The sequence below is a fragment of the Cygnus atratus genome, chromosome 3 (assembly GCF_013377495.2).
Source record: "Cygnus atratus isolate AKBS03 ecotype Queensland, Australia chromosome 3, CAtr_DNAZoo_HiC_assembly, whole genome shotgun sequence".
NCBI classification, from domain to species: domain Eukaryota; kingdom Metazoa; phylum Chordata; class Aves; order Anseriformes; family Anatidae; genus Cygnus; species Cygnus atratus.
The window spans coordinates 105,585,975-105,601,233 of NC_066364.1; the positions used below are offsets into that span (position 1 = coordinate 105,585,975).

Consider the following 15,259-nt stretch of genomic DNA (forward strand, 5'->3'; position numbering starts at 1 on the left):
TAAAGAATTGCAATGGAGTTAGAGTAACTTATGTCCCATGGAAAGTTTTTAGCCTTGGCTAATGCAAGACTGCAAGGGCAGACAGATGTACTGGAGAAACACCATAGTGATACCTATAGTCTTAAAATACCTAACTGTAATACTGTCTCATTCAGACAGCTGCTTGCCCTACAACTTTCTAGATATGCCCCTGCTCAAGTGTGGCAGGAATATCCCTCCTTGTGCAAATAAAGAACTAATAAAATGCCTACAACACATCCAATGTGACACTATGCAACTTTCAAATCATCAAGCATTTACTCAAAACAGTCAATTATTCTTGTATCCATTGTACTGTTACCTGACGCAGATTCCTGGTTACTTTCACATCATGCCAGGCATTGTCATTAAATTTCCCATTCACAGGTTCCACCAGTGCTTCAAAGGCCCCTGAGCCCAAATTAATGACCAAGGAGACAGCTCCATTTTTCAGTGCAAGATTGACATAATCAGCTGATTTTCCTGTGTGAAGCATCAGTCCATTCCTCTGAAGTGTTTTAAATGAGAGAGTTATTTCATCACTGCTACTTTGTATGGGATTCTGAGATAAATCATAGCAGAAGTATTCTGATCCCTTGAACGTTGCAATATACTCTTCTTTTCCTGGGGAAAAATAAATAAATAAATAAATAAATAAATAAATCATTGGCACTTACTACAAAGCTGTTTTCATAGATTATATAGCTAATATAGCTAATTCAACAGTATTACTGTAAGCACTATATCAAAAAGTAATTAATTTAAAACACAAAATACATGAAGTAAAAAAGATAACTAAGATTTTCTATGAACATAGTATTTTCGTACAGAACCTTTATGGGTACAATTAAACTTAGAAAATATACTGCATCAGCAATGTGATCTGGAATGCATCTAAGCACATAGCATTTAGGAGAATACGCAAACTAAAACATTATTTCAGTCAAAACCTGGATCTTTTCTTTCCTCACCCTCACTAAAATCACAGCATCTCAAAAGGAATCAACCTAGATATCTCAAAGTGCTTTGGCCTAAGGTCTTGAATAACTACGAAACATTTATTTAAGAATATAACTTATCCAAACCTACACCTACTACCATGCCAAACAACAAGTTAAGATGAAATAGTAAACAAATAGTTTTTCTGAGATATACTTTTACTAGCATGCATGTGTCATACAGGTTATTTCTTAGTTTATCCTAAAGGTGATTAAGAAACACAAAAAGGACAAGCTAAGTTTTCAGCCTCATCAGAAAAGTATAACAACATATATGGAGATTATGTTTTCTCTGAAGTCCTACAGATAAACATATACACCAACCTTATACAATGTGTACAGGGTTTGGAGATACGCGAAGTCAGGATTTGTTTATGTTTAGTTAATAATAAATGCTAGTAAGAATTCAATGGAAATCTGTAAATGTTGGAGTAGTGTAATAGTACGGGTATGAAAATCTGAGGATGTCAGATTTCATAATATGTAAGAGCTATAAACTCAATCTCCAGAATATAGCTGCAAACACCAGTCTGTCATACCATCAGCACAAGACCCAAACATAAATACACAGGTAAAGGAAATAATAACAGCATGAATTTAAAAGAGAGCAGAATAGAACAGTTAATGACAGAGCAGACAAAAAGCAGGTGTGAGAACATAGTTTTAGGAAAATTCTCCAGGCATATCTGTCTGCTGTTGTTCTGTCTCATCTGCTTAGGTCCCCCTACAGCAGACTGGACAAAAAAGAAATGCTAGGTATTTGCAATGCCTATTTTACTTTCAATAGTACAGCACTGTAAAATCAGATAAATAGGACTTCAGTGATTACATTTTTATTGAACTTTTTTTTTTTTGATAAAAACATTAAAAATTAATGGTCTACAATTATTTTGAGGTGTTATCTCACTGGTTTGATGCAGTTATTTGGAGTTTTTTTGTTTGTTTGTTTAATGAAGCAGAAGGCAAATCCCATTAGACCATTTTATATATGTGTATATATTTAAGCATAAAATGGTAATGAATATAATAATATTCTTACAAATATATTAATATATATATAAATTTTAAAAATGGTCTAGTAGCCTCTACTTATCTAATATGCTCCACACAATGACCAAATCAGGCTTCAGAAGTATCTTACCCTAAATAAAACTACCAGGATTTGTAAAAGGAAATTCACACCTGGGTTTAACAAGCTAAGCCTATTTTGTAATTAAACACTTTAAAAAATAAACAAACACCTCTCCGAGCACCCTTAAGGAGGGTTTTCCCCTCTATTTTGCTAGAGGTGTTCTCAAAAGATACAAACACCAAACAAAAATCCCTAGTCTTGAGTTCCAGATTAAGTGATGTTCCCTCTCTTTCAACAAGCAGATGATCATACATAATATACAGACTGCTTCCTATATTGGCCATTTCTTATGTACAATAAATATACAGTAGGTGCTATGTAGCATGAAAACGTTGCTATATCCTACCCATGCTTCTGTAATATTCATACAGCTGGTACCTCCATGGACAAACACTATCACCTTTCTAGTGAGGAACTCAGATAAATATAGGCTTAGGAATATAAACAGTTGCATGGTAAGAAAGGTTACAACATAACTGCTATCTCACCCTCCCAAGCTTCTGGAGAACAGTAATCCCGAGAAAGCCTTTTATTCCCCACAGGTTCCATTCTGGACAAAAATTACATTCTTACAGGAGTTCTGACTAAGGCTTATCATAGAGAAAAAGCAGTTAAATTAGTCTGGTTTTAAAAATAACTTTGGCATTTTTCCAGACTTCTTTTTATCAAGCATAAATTTCTTACACTTAGGACAAATTTTACCCCCTGTTGAACTTGATTGAAATGTGAGCTAGATTTTATTTGCATGACTGATGCCAAAAATTAGTCTGTTTAATCTGTCCAAAAGTCTTTATTTTTACCTTTAGCATAGCCAACAATAGAGAAGCAAGAAAATACCTATCTATCATCCAAGTCCATCAGAAACAGCAGGTCAAGAGACTTACTGCAAATATACTCTAAGGACATACAGAATTTGTTGTACCCATTCTCTGGATCTTAAAAATTCTCAGTCTTGTGTGCAGAACCCAACACTAGACTAAGAGCCCCGGATCCTAACATGTTTCAGTAGAGGAGGAAAATCACGGCTTGTTTTGTTTTAAAAAATTTACAAACAATGCATTTTCTAGGGTTTCAATACACTAAGCAGTGGACCGCATGACTACCATGCCTCCCATTTAATGAATGTTTAATAAAAGCATAAAACGCTCAAGAGCAAATTTATTTGGTATGGATGCTTACTGCAAACGCATACTAAAACAGCATGAATAGCTACACTGAATAGATGATAAATATTAAATGCAGCAACTTGGGACAAAACTACATCTACCATGTATTTAATGACTCAAACACAAAAAGCTAAAGAATATAAATGAATCAACATGCAGTATATTTATGTATAAATATTATGCAATATAAACTACTTCTGCAAAACCAGATCACTTACACAGATGTGAAAATGAATAGAACTGTAACAGCATGCCAGGCACATTTTTTAAAACTTCCCCAAAGAAGGGCCTGAAGGAGCAAGCTCATTCAAAAGCAAAATTATAGTCTCATATTGTAAACAGAGCCACAATTTATGCAGACTTAAAAAAAAAAAAAAAAAAAAAAAAAAGCCTTTTAGATGTTGTTCGGTTGACCTTGGCCAGCTGCCAGACACCCACCCACCCAGCTGTTCTCTCACTCCCCCTCATCAAGGGGACTGCAGGGGTAAGTAAGATAGAAAAGCTTGTGGATTAACTAAAGACAGGGAGATCACTTACCAATTACTATCACAAGCCAAACATATTCAGCTTGGAAAAAATCATTTTCATTTATTGCTATTAAAATAGTTTTGGAAGGTGAGAAACAAAACCAAAAATTAAAACAAAGCCTTCTCCCCATTTTTTTCCATTGGATCAACTTCATTCCCTTCACTGCTTCATTCTTGCCTCCTCTACCTCTCCCTGTCCTGCCCTGAGCAGTACAGGGGGATGGGGAATGGAGGCTGTAGGCAGTCCACACCAGCTCCTGTGTGCGGCTCCCTCCTCCTCAGTCTTTTCCCCTCTTCCACCATGTGTCCTCTCCATGGGCTGCAGTCCTTCAGGATAAATCTGCTAAAGCATTTCACAGGCAACAGCTCCTGGAGGAAATATCCACCTGCTCTGGCATGGGGCCCTCCAGAAGCTGCAGAGAAATACCTGCTCCAACATGGTCTCTTCCACAGGCTGCAGTTAAATCTCTGCTACAGTAATTGGAGCAACTCCCCTCTCATTTTCCATTTTCCATTCCCCTCCTTCTGACAGGCAGTATTTTGCCATCTCTTTAATGCTTTTAGAGACACCAACAATTTGGCTGATGGGCTCAACTTTGCCCTGTGGTGGGGCCATTGAAACCAGCTATGTCTACCATGGACAGTCCCGACTTCTTCTCAGGGAGGCCACCACCTGCTCTCCTGCTACCAATACCTTGCTACAGACATCCAATACAGAGGTTAACATTTCTGTGTCTATTATGTTATTTTGTAAGTATTCATTTATGTCAAGAAGTTTAGTCTTGCATTTTCCTTAAGGGAGAAAATAAAAGGCCAAATCAGTAGCACTTTACCTCTTCAATGGAAAAAGGAAAAAGGGAAAAAAAAAAAAAAAAGCTCGAGTTGTCATTGGAAAGATCAAATCAGCTTCACAGATTGGAAAACATCTGTTTAATATGGGTCCCATCTGACTGACTTTCAGTAAGATTACTAATGGCAACCTATGGACTCTTCTTCTTCTGTAGCATCTTCAATCAATGTAATGATGGTATGTACACTACTTAATTCACTATTTGATCTCTTCCCCAATTCTTGCAGCTTCTATAATAAGGTCTGTACTACTTTTTAGTAATGTCACCAAAAAAAAAAGTAATTGATACATTTTATGGTGTTCATATAAGCTACTTAAACAAATGTTATGGAAATACTGTAGTGCTTTCCTTCACATTACGTGTCATCACTTGACACATGAGCTGATCAAAATCAACTTGTGTATGAAGATTCCCCCAATTCACATGGCAGAAACTAGAATGAGGATGATTAGGTATCCCATTTGGTGAATCTCTAAAGAATTCGTAAACTGAGGTTTAATTTAACCACTAATTTTGGCAAGAAAGTGGCATGTAAAGTTTGAATCTGAAGTGCTGGCAGTTTTTAGCGTTTCTTTTTCTTTAGGTTACGCTGAAACATTTAATTTTTTAAAAATCTATTTGGCATTGCATCTAAATAGCATTAATTTGTTTAAAAACTGGCCTAAAGGTAAGAAATTAAAGTCAAAATTTATCATAATATTTTATGTCAGAAAAATATTTTGGTTGAAAAAAATGAAAAATGTGGGAAAAGCCTTTAATTCCATACTTATCCCAAACTTTTTTTTTCCTCTTTTTTTTTTTAACCTACCAAAACATACATGCTTTTTTTTTTTTTTTTCTATTTTTACATTGTAGCATTGCATTTTGCTTATTCAGTTTTCAGAATTCATTGTAGTAGGACCACATGGCCCCTGATCGCTCTGAAATTGCATTGTAAATCCATAACAGGCCTCCATTAAAGTATGATAATAGTGCATCAGAGCACAGACATTTATCAGGTAGGTCAAATCCATACTTCAGATAACTGGGAAAGTTTCTCATCTTACTTCAGATAACTGGGAAAGTTTCTCATCTGACAACAGTGTGTTCATGCATTGCAGTCAGGAGATTAATCCTCCCCTCTGTGGGGACACAAGACAACTTCACCTTCAGAACCTCTAACTGGCTCACCAATCGCTCCATCCTCTTCTGGCATTTTGTATGCATTTCATATCATGCATTCAAATACAGTCATAAAAAATATTCTCACTTGGACATACACAGTACATCTCTAAAACACAAATTTAACCAGCTCTACCAGATGCTGTATAATACTTGCACAGCTCTACTACTTCAGATCTAATTAAGAAAATGTGTACAACACTGCTCTGTAGGTTTACCAACAGCATTTGCTCTAAGTTGAAGTCAGTTAATACCATGTTCACATCACAATGTTAGATAACGTCATGGTTTTTGATGTTGTTGTTGTAGTCTTGTCTTAAAATATCTATCTGGGAACAGGGATTACTTTGGAGAGTCTGCAGTTCTTCACACCAAATCACTTTTAACATTGTAATTCTTCAAAAGCAACTGAAGTGTTTTAAGATAACATCTACAGAAGGTAGCATTTTAGCAGCTCTAACAAAAACACCAATTAAGAAAGAAAAAAGCAAGCAAAACCTGTAATTTAGCTGAAGGTTCTTGACTATATCATGTATTTCCTTATTTGGTAGCTTTTGTATTTGACAGTCATTTGGGTAAGCATGAAGGTATACGATATGCTAGATAAACATGGACAAAACTACCGCATTCCATAAACCTAATTACAAAAAAAAAACAAACAAACAAAACAAAAAAAAAAAACAACAAAAACTAAATCTCAGGTTTTCATGCTTAATCCAGTATGCTGGTAGATCTGTTTCATTTTCTACTCTAGATTCTTCAATATTATGGAATTCACCATTTATCAAATGCTTATCAAAGTGTTCTCAGTAGCAACAGATAATCAGAAATTCAGTACTAAAGTGTACAAATATTCCCCACCATCTATCTTTGACAACACATTATCATCAATCTTTCTCATTAAAATCATGTTAAAAACTTACAAATCAATTCAAACTTAAAAATCTTGCCTTCTATGAAATATTATGTCTGAATGGCTAACGACAGTAGTAGTGAAATACCACATAATAACATAAGTTAAATTACTTTACAAAACAAATGGTGTACCTGTCAAGATTTGGGTATCATTTTATATTTTTAAAGAAACAACTTAAGGCACCAACGAGTGCTAAGGGAACATACAGACATCATTGTAAGGCCATCTTGATAATTTTTGATCAAATGTGGTGACTGGGAGAGACTAGAGGAAAGCAAACATCACTCCTAACTTCAAGAAGAGCGAGAAGGAAAATCCAGGGAGCTACAAGTGAGTCGGCCTTCCCATGATCATCCTTGGGGATGGAGGGGGATCTCATAAATAAATGTAAATACCTGAATGAGGATGCAAAGAAGACAGAGCCAGACTCTTTTTCAGTGATACCCAATGCCAGGAAAAATGGTAATGAGCACAAACAGGAACATGAGAGGTTCCATCTAAACATCAGGAAAACATTCTTTATTGTGAGTGTGACAGAGCACTGGCACAGATTGTCCAGAGAGGATGTAGGGTCACCCTCCTTGGAGATATCCAAAAGCTGCATGGGCACGTTTCTAGGCAACCTGCTCTAGGTGTCCCTTCTTGAGCAAGAGGGTTGGGCCAGATGACCTTCCAACTTCAACCATCCTGTGGCTCTGTTATTGTTCCTGCAGCCCTCATCCTTTAAAACATTATTTTCCACATTTTTGTTTCTCCTCACAGCAAAAACTTCACTCTTTTGTTAGGAATACTAGCAACCTCAACAAATTACTTGCTGACATGGCAAACCTCAGTGACCTATTTTATTTCTAAAGAGAAGTCAAACTTCACCTATACTCCAAGCATGTTCTGGCTGTAGGTACAGAAGCAATTCCCTTTCTTTTTACACTAGTTACTATGTTTTCAGTAAAACTCAAATCAGTTGAGCATGCTGATGTAAGTGGCTTTTAGGAAGCTAAGGCTAGAAACACTGAAATGATTCAACAACATTTTTGTAAATAAGAATATTCACTTCTGGTATCAATACTTAACAAAAGAAGAAATTTGTTTTTTATTCAAGTGAGTTTCATTGCTATTAATAATGTGACAGACAAATGGTCTCAGTGTTTGAATAGTACCTAATGAGATACTCATTAGTCTCTGGTTACTCAACTAGATACTCATCACATTTTCCAGTAGATGCTGCCAGTTAAGAACTATTGAAGAACTCTTTCACAGGCAGCTGGTACCCGTAAAAACACGCTTAGTGTATAGAAGAATGCATCTGAAAACTGCTGGTTTCAAACTGATTGAAAGTAGAAAAAAAAGCATATAATAACTTTCCAATGGAAGTATCGTAACACAACTGTTTCCAGATAGTTTGAAAAGACATCGATGGTGTGAATTCAAATAATAACTGTGACATTATTCTTGTTTGGCCAAACTGAACAAAATACAGAAATTTTGCGAGGGTGTGGTGGTTTTACTCGGGTGGGCAGCTGAGCTCCACTGCAACCGCTCTCTCCCTCCCCCCTCCTCAAAGAGGAACGGGTAGAAAATACGATGAAAAGGGCTCAAGGGTTGAGATAAGGACAGGGAGATTGCGCAGTAATTATCGTGATGGGCAAAACAGACTCAGCATAGGGAGATAGTAAGATTTATTGCTTATTACTAACAAGCTAGAGAAGTGAGAAACAAAGGAAAGAAACCAAAAGCACCTTCCCCCCCCCATCCACCCTCTTCCACCTCCTCCCCCCGAGCAGCGCTGGGGAATGGGGATAATGGACAGTCTATGGCGCTTCTTCGCCACTCCTTCTCGATCACTCTCGTCCCCTGTGCTGTGGGGTCCCTCCCATGGGATGCAGTCCTTGCTGAACTGATCCGACATGGGCTTCCCACAGGCAGCAGCTCTTCAAGAACTGCTCCAGATATGGGTCCGTACCATGGGGTCCATCCCTCAGGAGCAAACTGCTCCAACCTGGATCCCCCACGGGCAGCAGCTCCTGCCAGGTCACCTGCTCCTGCGTGGTCTCCTCTCCACAGGCTACAGGTCTGGCCCAGAATCTGCTCCAGCAGGGGTCTTCCACAGGCCACAGCCTCCGTCAGTGCAGGTCCACCTGTTCCGTCCACCTGTTCCACTGTGGTCTCCTCCATGGGCTGCAGCGTGGAACCCTGCTCCACCGTGGTACTCCATGGACTGCAGGGGGACAGCCAGCTTCACCATGGCTTCACCACAGGCCACAGGGGACTTCTGCTCCGGTGCCTGGAGCACCTCTCCCTCTCCTTCTTCACTGACCTTGGCGCCTGCAAGGCTGTTCCTCACTCCTCTCTCTCTCCCAGCTGCTGTGTGGTGCAGTGTTGTGTTTTTTTTTTTTCCATCTTAAGTATGCTCTCACAGAGGCGCAAAACAACATCGCTTATTGGCTCGGCTCTGGTGAGCAGTGGGGCCCTTACCTAACATGGGGCAGCTTCTAGATTCTTCTCACAGAAGCCACCCCTATGGCCCCCTGCCACCAAAACCTTGACACGTAAACCCACTACAGAGGGGAGGCAGTCATAATCCATCTCTGCATTTCTCCAGACTTCGGAATAATGCATTCCTCACGAGAAACTAAAACCCCTCTCATGATCACTTAGATTCAAGCTCAGTCATCTTTGCCCTCAAAAGGGCAATGCCATTTGGAAAGCGATGAGAAACACATCAACTGCAATGCTGTTTGCCATACCTGGCTATGAAATGGGAAAATAGCAGGTAAAAGAACCACAGATTTGCCACTGTACAGTTTCAGTGTAAGTTAACAAAGATGCAAAAAAAAAAAAAAAAAAAAAAAAAAGAAAGTGGGCTTACAGAATTTTACTGCATCTTGCTTTTACATTTTAGAAGACATACAAAAGTCAAAATATTCTGTCCATCATCAGATGCAGGACACAAAAACTGTAACGCATTACTGTTAATTAACCATCCCAGGATCTTGAGTTGTTGGAACATGTTCAGAGAAGAGCAATGAAGCTGGTGAAGGCACTAAAAATAAGACTTATGAGAAATGGCTGAAGGAACTGGGATTGTTTAATCTGGAGAAAAGGAGGATCAGAGGAGTTCTGATCTCTACAACTACTTGAAAGGAGGTTGTAGTGAGGTGGGTGTTGGTCTCTCCTCTCATATGAGAAGTGATAGGATACGAGGAAATGGCCTCAAGTTGCACCGGAGGAGGTTCAGATTATATATCTAATAGTTTCTGCATGGAAAAAAATGGTTATGCATTGGAACAGGCTGCCCAGGAAAATGGTAGAGTTGCCATCCCTTTAAGAGATATATGGATGTGGTGCTTAGGGACATGGCTTAGTGGTGGACTTGGTAGTGTTAGGTGATGGTTGGAACTTGATGATCTAAGGGTCTTTTTCAATCTAAATGAGTCTATGATACCTGTATCAACTCTCTAGTTCTATCATGCAGATGTAGTCTTTTACTTTTATTAAGAAATGCATTTAGAATGAAGAGATTCAACAAAATTATTAAAATATATTTGTATGTTTTATATAAGAAGCAGTTATAATCTATCACTACAGCATTTCATGGCACCCTTTTGTTGTTTTTAAAAGCAAATTAAGAACAGACTTTATTAATAATGAATTGTGTCTATTGATGGGTGTTTATTTATTTTTTTCAAATTATCACTTAATGACACTTAGAGAAACCATTAAAAATGTATGGCAGTCATTCTAGCCAGCATGAAGTGTTGCACTTCATTTAATGATTAAAATGTAATTACCTACATAGAAAAACACTAGATAATATGAACCCAATAACTGAGTATAACATGTTTTCATTATGAATTCTGAGTACTGTAAATTACTGTATATTACTGCAGTTACAATCCCAAATAGCTGATTATGAATATATAAAGACATGGGATCTATTCGTATCATAGAAAGACTTCAGACAAGAAGCATGTCTCATCATAGCACACGCGAGCACAGGAAAGGCATATTTCTTATTTCCTTAGAATTTACCTTATTTCCCACTAAAGTCAACAATAGTTTTAACATTCACTTCGCTAGAGGTTCATTTAGGTTCTTAGAGTTTGATCAAATGGCCAGAAGAAATACTTCCACAGGCTTTAGCAGATTTCTCATAGCAGATTCTGCAATCCTACATAAGCACTACGTTTAGCTTTACTGCATATGTAGCCTCCTTCCTGGCAGTATTAAATCACGGAATAAGTCTGGCTGATTTGATAATAATTTGATCCTGTACCCTTGCTTGATTCAAATCAAATGCATACCATTGGACGCTTTGACCTTATTATGTATCAAAAGTAATGGGACCACAGACCAGAGAAATAAAATCATCCAGACAGGATAAATCAAAGCTATTTGATAATGGCTGAAACATTTTTTTTAAGGAAAAATAAACCAGAAATCTTAAAATAAGATTATTAAACAAATTTCAAGGATACATGTCATGTGACAAACCATTATTCGATACTATACAAACAATAACAGAGTATATTTTTTATTATCTTTATGAATGCACTTGGTGGACAAAATTAAGGACAATGCATAGACATTTTAGTGACAAGTACTGCACAGTCCATTCTTGATCTGGGATAAGAACAGACCTTTTTCTCTGGAATGAAGAATCAACTATGTATCAAGATTTTTATTTATTTTTATTTTATTTATTTATTTTTTTTTTAAGGACACAGAAAATGGGTATTTTAGAATGGAAGCAAATGAAATATTATTAGTAACTATTTGTGTGATAATAGCGTCTCCAGATCATGACCATAAAGACAGCTGAACTGTCTCTATATTTTAGAGAGAATAACAATCATGCAGTTATTTACATGGAACTGCAACTACCTGCATATATATTGTAAGAGACATTCAAGAACAAATAGCACATGTACATAATCATGAAATGATTATTTCAAAATCCACATAAATGACTCATATGGCTTCCCAACATGTATAAAACCTTTATTGTTAGGATTATATTGCAATAAAACTGTCATAAGACAGACTGATATTCTGCCTAAAAACAGTTGGTCCTATATTACTATAGGTAATTACAATTATTATATTCCTTTGTTTGTTTGAACTCTGCCCTCCTTTCTTTCCTCTATCTTAGTTTCTGTTCTCCTTCAGAGGCCCTTCTTACTGCATGGTAATTCCTGCTGAGAGGAACAGATATGCCACTCAGTGACCTTAGTAACCAGCAGCCACTGGGAATGCCCAATCACATCTAAAGATCAGAATAGTCCTTAATATCATCAACAACAAAAAAGCTCCATTTCCATTGTGGGTGCAGCACCCAGATAGAAGAATAAAAAATAGAAATAGGAACACATGTCAAAGATGTGGGTAAAAGGCCTAATTAATTCAAAATAATTCAACTTTTTTATTTTAAAAAACATACTCAACTCTGATGAAATCCAAAGAAGGCTGACATATCACATTGTATACTGGTGTATTGTAGACTTATTTTATTTTATTTTTTTTTATGTCTGGCATGCTAGGACTGTTTTAGGAATTACTTTACTGCTACCTCTTGCTGGTGAATTGGTAGATGAACTAGCGTTATTGCTTATTCTTAACTAACACTTATTTTTCAGGACTATAAACAAAACACAAAATACCAAATATATCTGTAATAGTTTGATAGGATACAATTGTTTTTCATCATTATTTCCCTTTTTGAAACTGAATCAAAATTTACATGATGATATTTTGGAAGAAAGAAGTTATGTTGTAAAGAACTCTGGAGATGTAAAGGAGATCATATGTCTGGAGAATATAACATGAGAGTTTTGAGCAAATAATCACCATAAGATTCATTAATTTCACATGTGACTGCATCTCAAAATCTGGGTCTACCTGATTACAAATCCAAAAGTATGTAAGCAATTTTTTTGCTAATGAACATAGACAGCTGTCAGTGTAATTTCCATTAGGTTGTGAAGGAGCAGCAGCAGCTAACCTAATGCTTGTTTTCTAAAATCACAGTTTGTTACCAAAACAAATGCCTTAAATCTAAGTTTAAGAGTTCTGCCATTTTCATTGTAAAACTCACTTTGTGAAACAAGCCTACTTATAGAGGTCCATATACGAATAGTTCAGCATGATATTAAAGCTCTTAAACACGTTTCCCTACCTCTTTTTCAGTACGTTTGCCTAAAACTTACACCCATAAAGTGATAGAGACAATTTAAAGAAACTTGGTGGATATATTAAGAAGTTTCAAGTAACAACTATAAGAATTTTTCTATATTAAATACAAGACAATTCTTTCTATCATTTCCTCCTCTTCTTTACAATATGTACCAGAACCTGATAATATGCACTCTTTGAGAGTCTTAAGACATACTCTTGATACTTATTTTAAACAGACCTTAAATATTTATTAAAATAATGCTGACTTTAAATGATCAGTAGGTTTCTTGATCTAACCATATTTTTAAAATTGTATTTAGCAATGTGTAATTTATTTTCAGCCATGAATAGAAAAAAGGCCCGATCTTTGAAGGGCAATTTTATACGTGTTGTAAAAATAGGAAGATTTCTAACTACAGTAAAGTCTCATTATCAAATCTGAGGAAATCCAAGAAAACTTCTGCAAGCGGCAGAATTACCAGGACTACATTATGCATTTATAGGTTGGTTATTTTGATTTTTTTTAAGACTAACTTTTTTCATGAATTCAGCATTACCTACTGATCTTTATTTTTTCAGAAGCCAGTAAGTCTTTGAAAATGCTGAATAAAGAGGCATCCCCACTGAGATGTTACCAATAGCCTTTTTACAGAAGCCTGCTGTAACACTGTAAAAAATGAAAGAGGATTAGCAGAGTATAAAAATAATTGGACTCTAGTGCAATATTGACATTTTAGACGAAAGATTTGCTGTCATGTCTGGGCCAAATTATCTGCTGGTAAATTCTGCTGAAAACAGCATATTTACACCACAAATACTTCATCCTGTTATTAATGCAATAAATACACTTCATACAGTGAGAGACAGTATGGTAGATAATTTGACACATTTGAATTATTGTATGCATCTAGCAAAACTTCAGATCTCATCTCTCAGGTGAGGGAAAGGGTTGAAAAAAGAATGTAGATAAAAAGACAATGACACTGTCAGAAACCTTGGCTCATTTTAGGAACATTAGACATCAACAAAATTCCAATTCTTGAAGAACTTATATCTAAAATAACTGTTGAATGTATTTGGATATTTATTATCACTGTACAGGAGTGTTTTTTGTTTGTTTTGTTTTACTAGTTACAAACTCATGCCTGGGGTTATAAAGAAAAACCAACCATGAAATATTTATCCAAAGAACACTTACATGAAAACACAACCAAAAAATAATTTAACAAAGGAGATAATCTTAAAAGAGAGAGGGTGAGATACTCAACTGACAGTATAGTAGATAACTTCCAGATTTTTCTACTCCCCTTTTTCAATAAACTGCTAAGCAACCGGCAGGAAAAATAGTCCTGGAGTCTCTATCCTTGGACCAAAGGTTTTGGAAACTGACATCTGTTCTCTACAAATTTCTGTCTCCCAGCTGATGAGAAAAGCTCCAAGACTTCTGTGTCACTGACAACAGAAGTCAGAGGCTGGTTCCTCCGGCACAGCTTGGACCTGACTTTTGGTCCCACACAACGACACCATTGGACTGGGGAGCAAAGAGTAGAGCTGGATTGACTACTACAACACAAAGTCCGCAAAATGCTGCGGGTTTTACATGGACTGTAGGTATAATAAACCACTTTAATTTCACTTAGAAGAAATGAGTTGTATTTTTGTTCTTCCCTATAGCATAACCGAAATTTTACTTCAAATTACTCAAATACTATTGTTCTTACCAGCCACCTTCACTCCCTTCTGGCCATGCCTCAAGGATCCCCTATAATTACTGCTCAGCTGTTTAGACACACAGCCCCAGAGGCTGGCTAGGTCTTACATTTACTATGTTAAGAAAATGCCATGGTGCAGTAGCCAGAGTGACGGGATCACTATACATTCAGAAAATGTTCATACTGTAAATTCTATAAGCTAGTAATTCAGCCTTATTCTACAAGCTAGTTTTTCTTTTTTGTATTGCTGAATATGGTTTTGCTTTTCTAAAAACCTTTCTATTTTATACCACCCTGAGAAAATGTGTAAAGTACTTAATGTACATACAGAAGGTATTTGATCCTGCAGAATACATGTCATTAGATTTTTTTAAAGCTATTTGATGACTATTCTGGATACCTTCAAATTAAATTTGAAGTGTTCTTCACAGAAAACACTGGCAGTCATCACTGAAACACCAGGTTGGTCATTACATTCATAAAATTATTTAAACTTTTTTAAACTTCCAGGGAAGAAAGGGAATTATCACATTTGTCAATCAACCAAGCAATCTATATTTGTTTTCTATATTTCTCCTCAAGAATCCAACACCCTACAGATTTGCTA

The 15,259-nt window shown here is 36.5% G+C and overlaps 1 protein-coding gene across 22 annotated transcripts in view; it reads right to left on the reverse strand.

Annotated features, from left to right (window-relative positions):
- Positions 1–15,259, reverse strand: part of NRXN1 (neurexin 1) — a 731,365-nt gene that overhangs the window by 485,515 nt on the left and 230,591 nt on the right. For 18 of the 22 annotated variants that reach the window (XM_035562244.2, XM_035562216.2, XM_035562225.2 and 15 more), the window contains one exon: positions 341–642. In XM_035562244.2, coding sequence (XP_035418137.1) covers positions 341–642 — 302 coding nt within the window. Of the gene's footprint in view, positions 1–340; positions 643–5,847; positions 5,858–15,259 lie in introns of all 22 variants that reach the window. The other 4 variants (XM_035562070.2, XM_035562234.2, XM_035562108.2 and 1 more) reach the window with 1 other exon arrangement.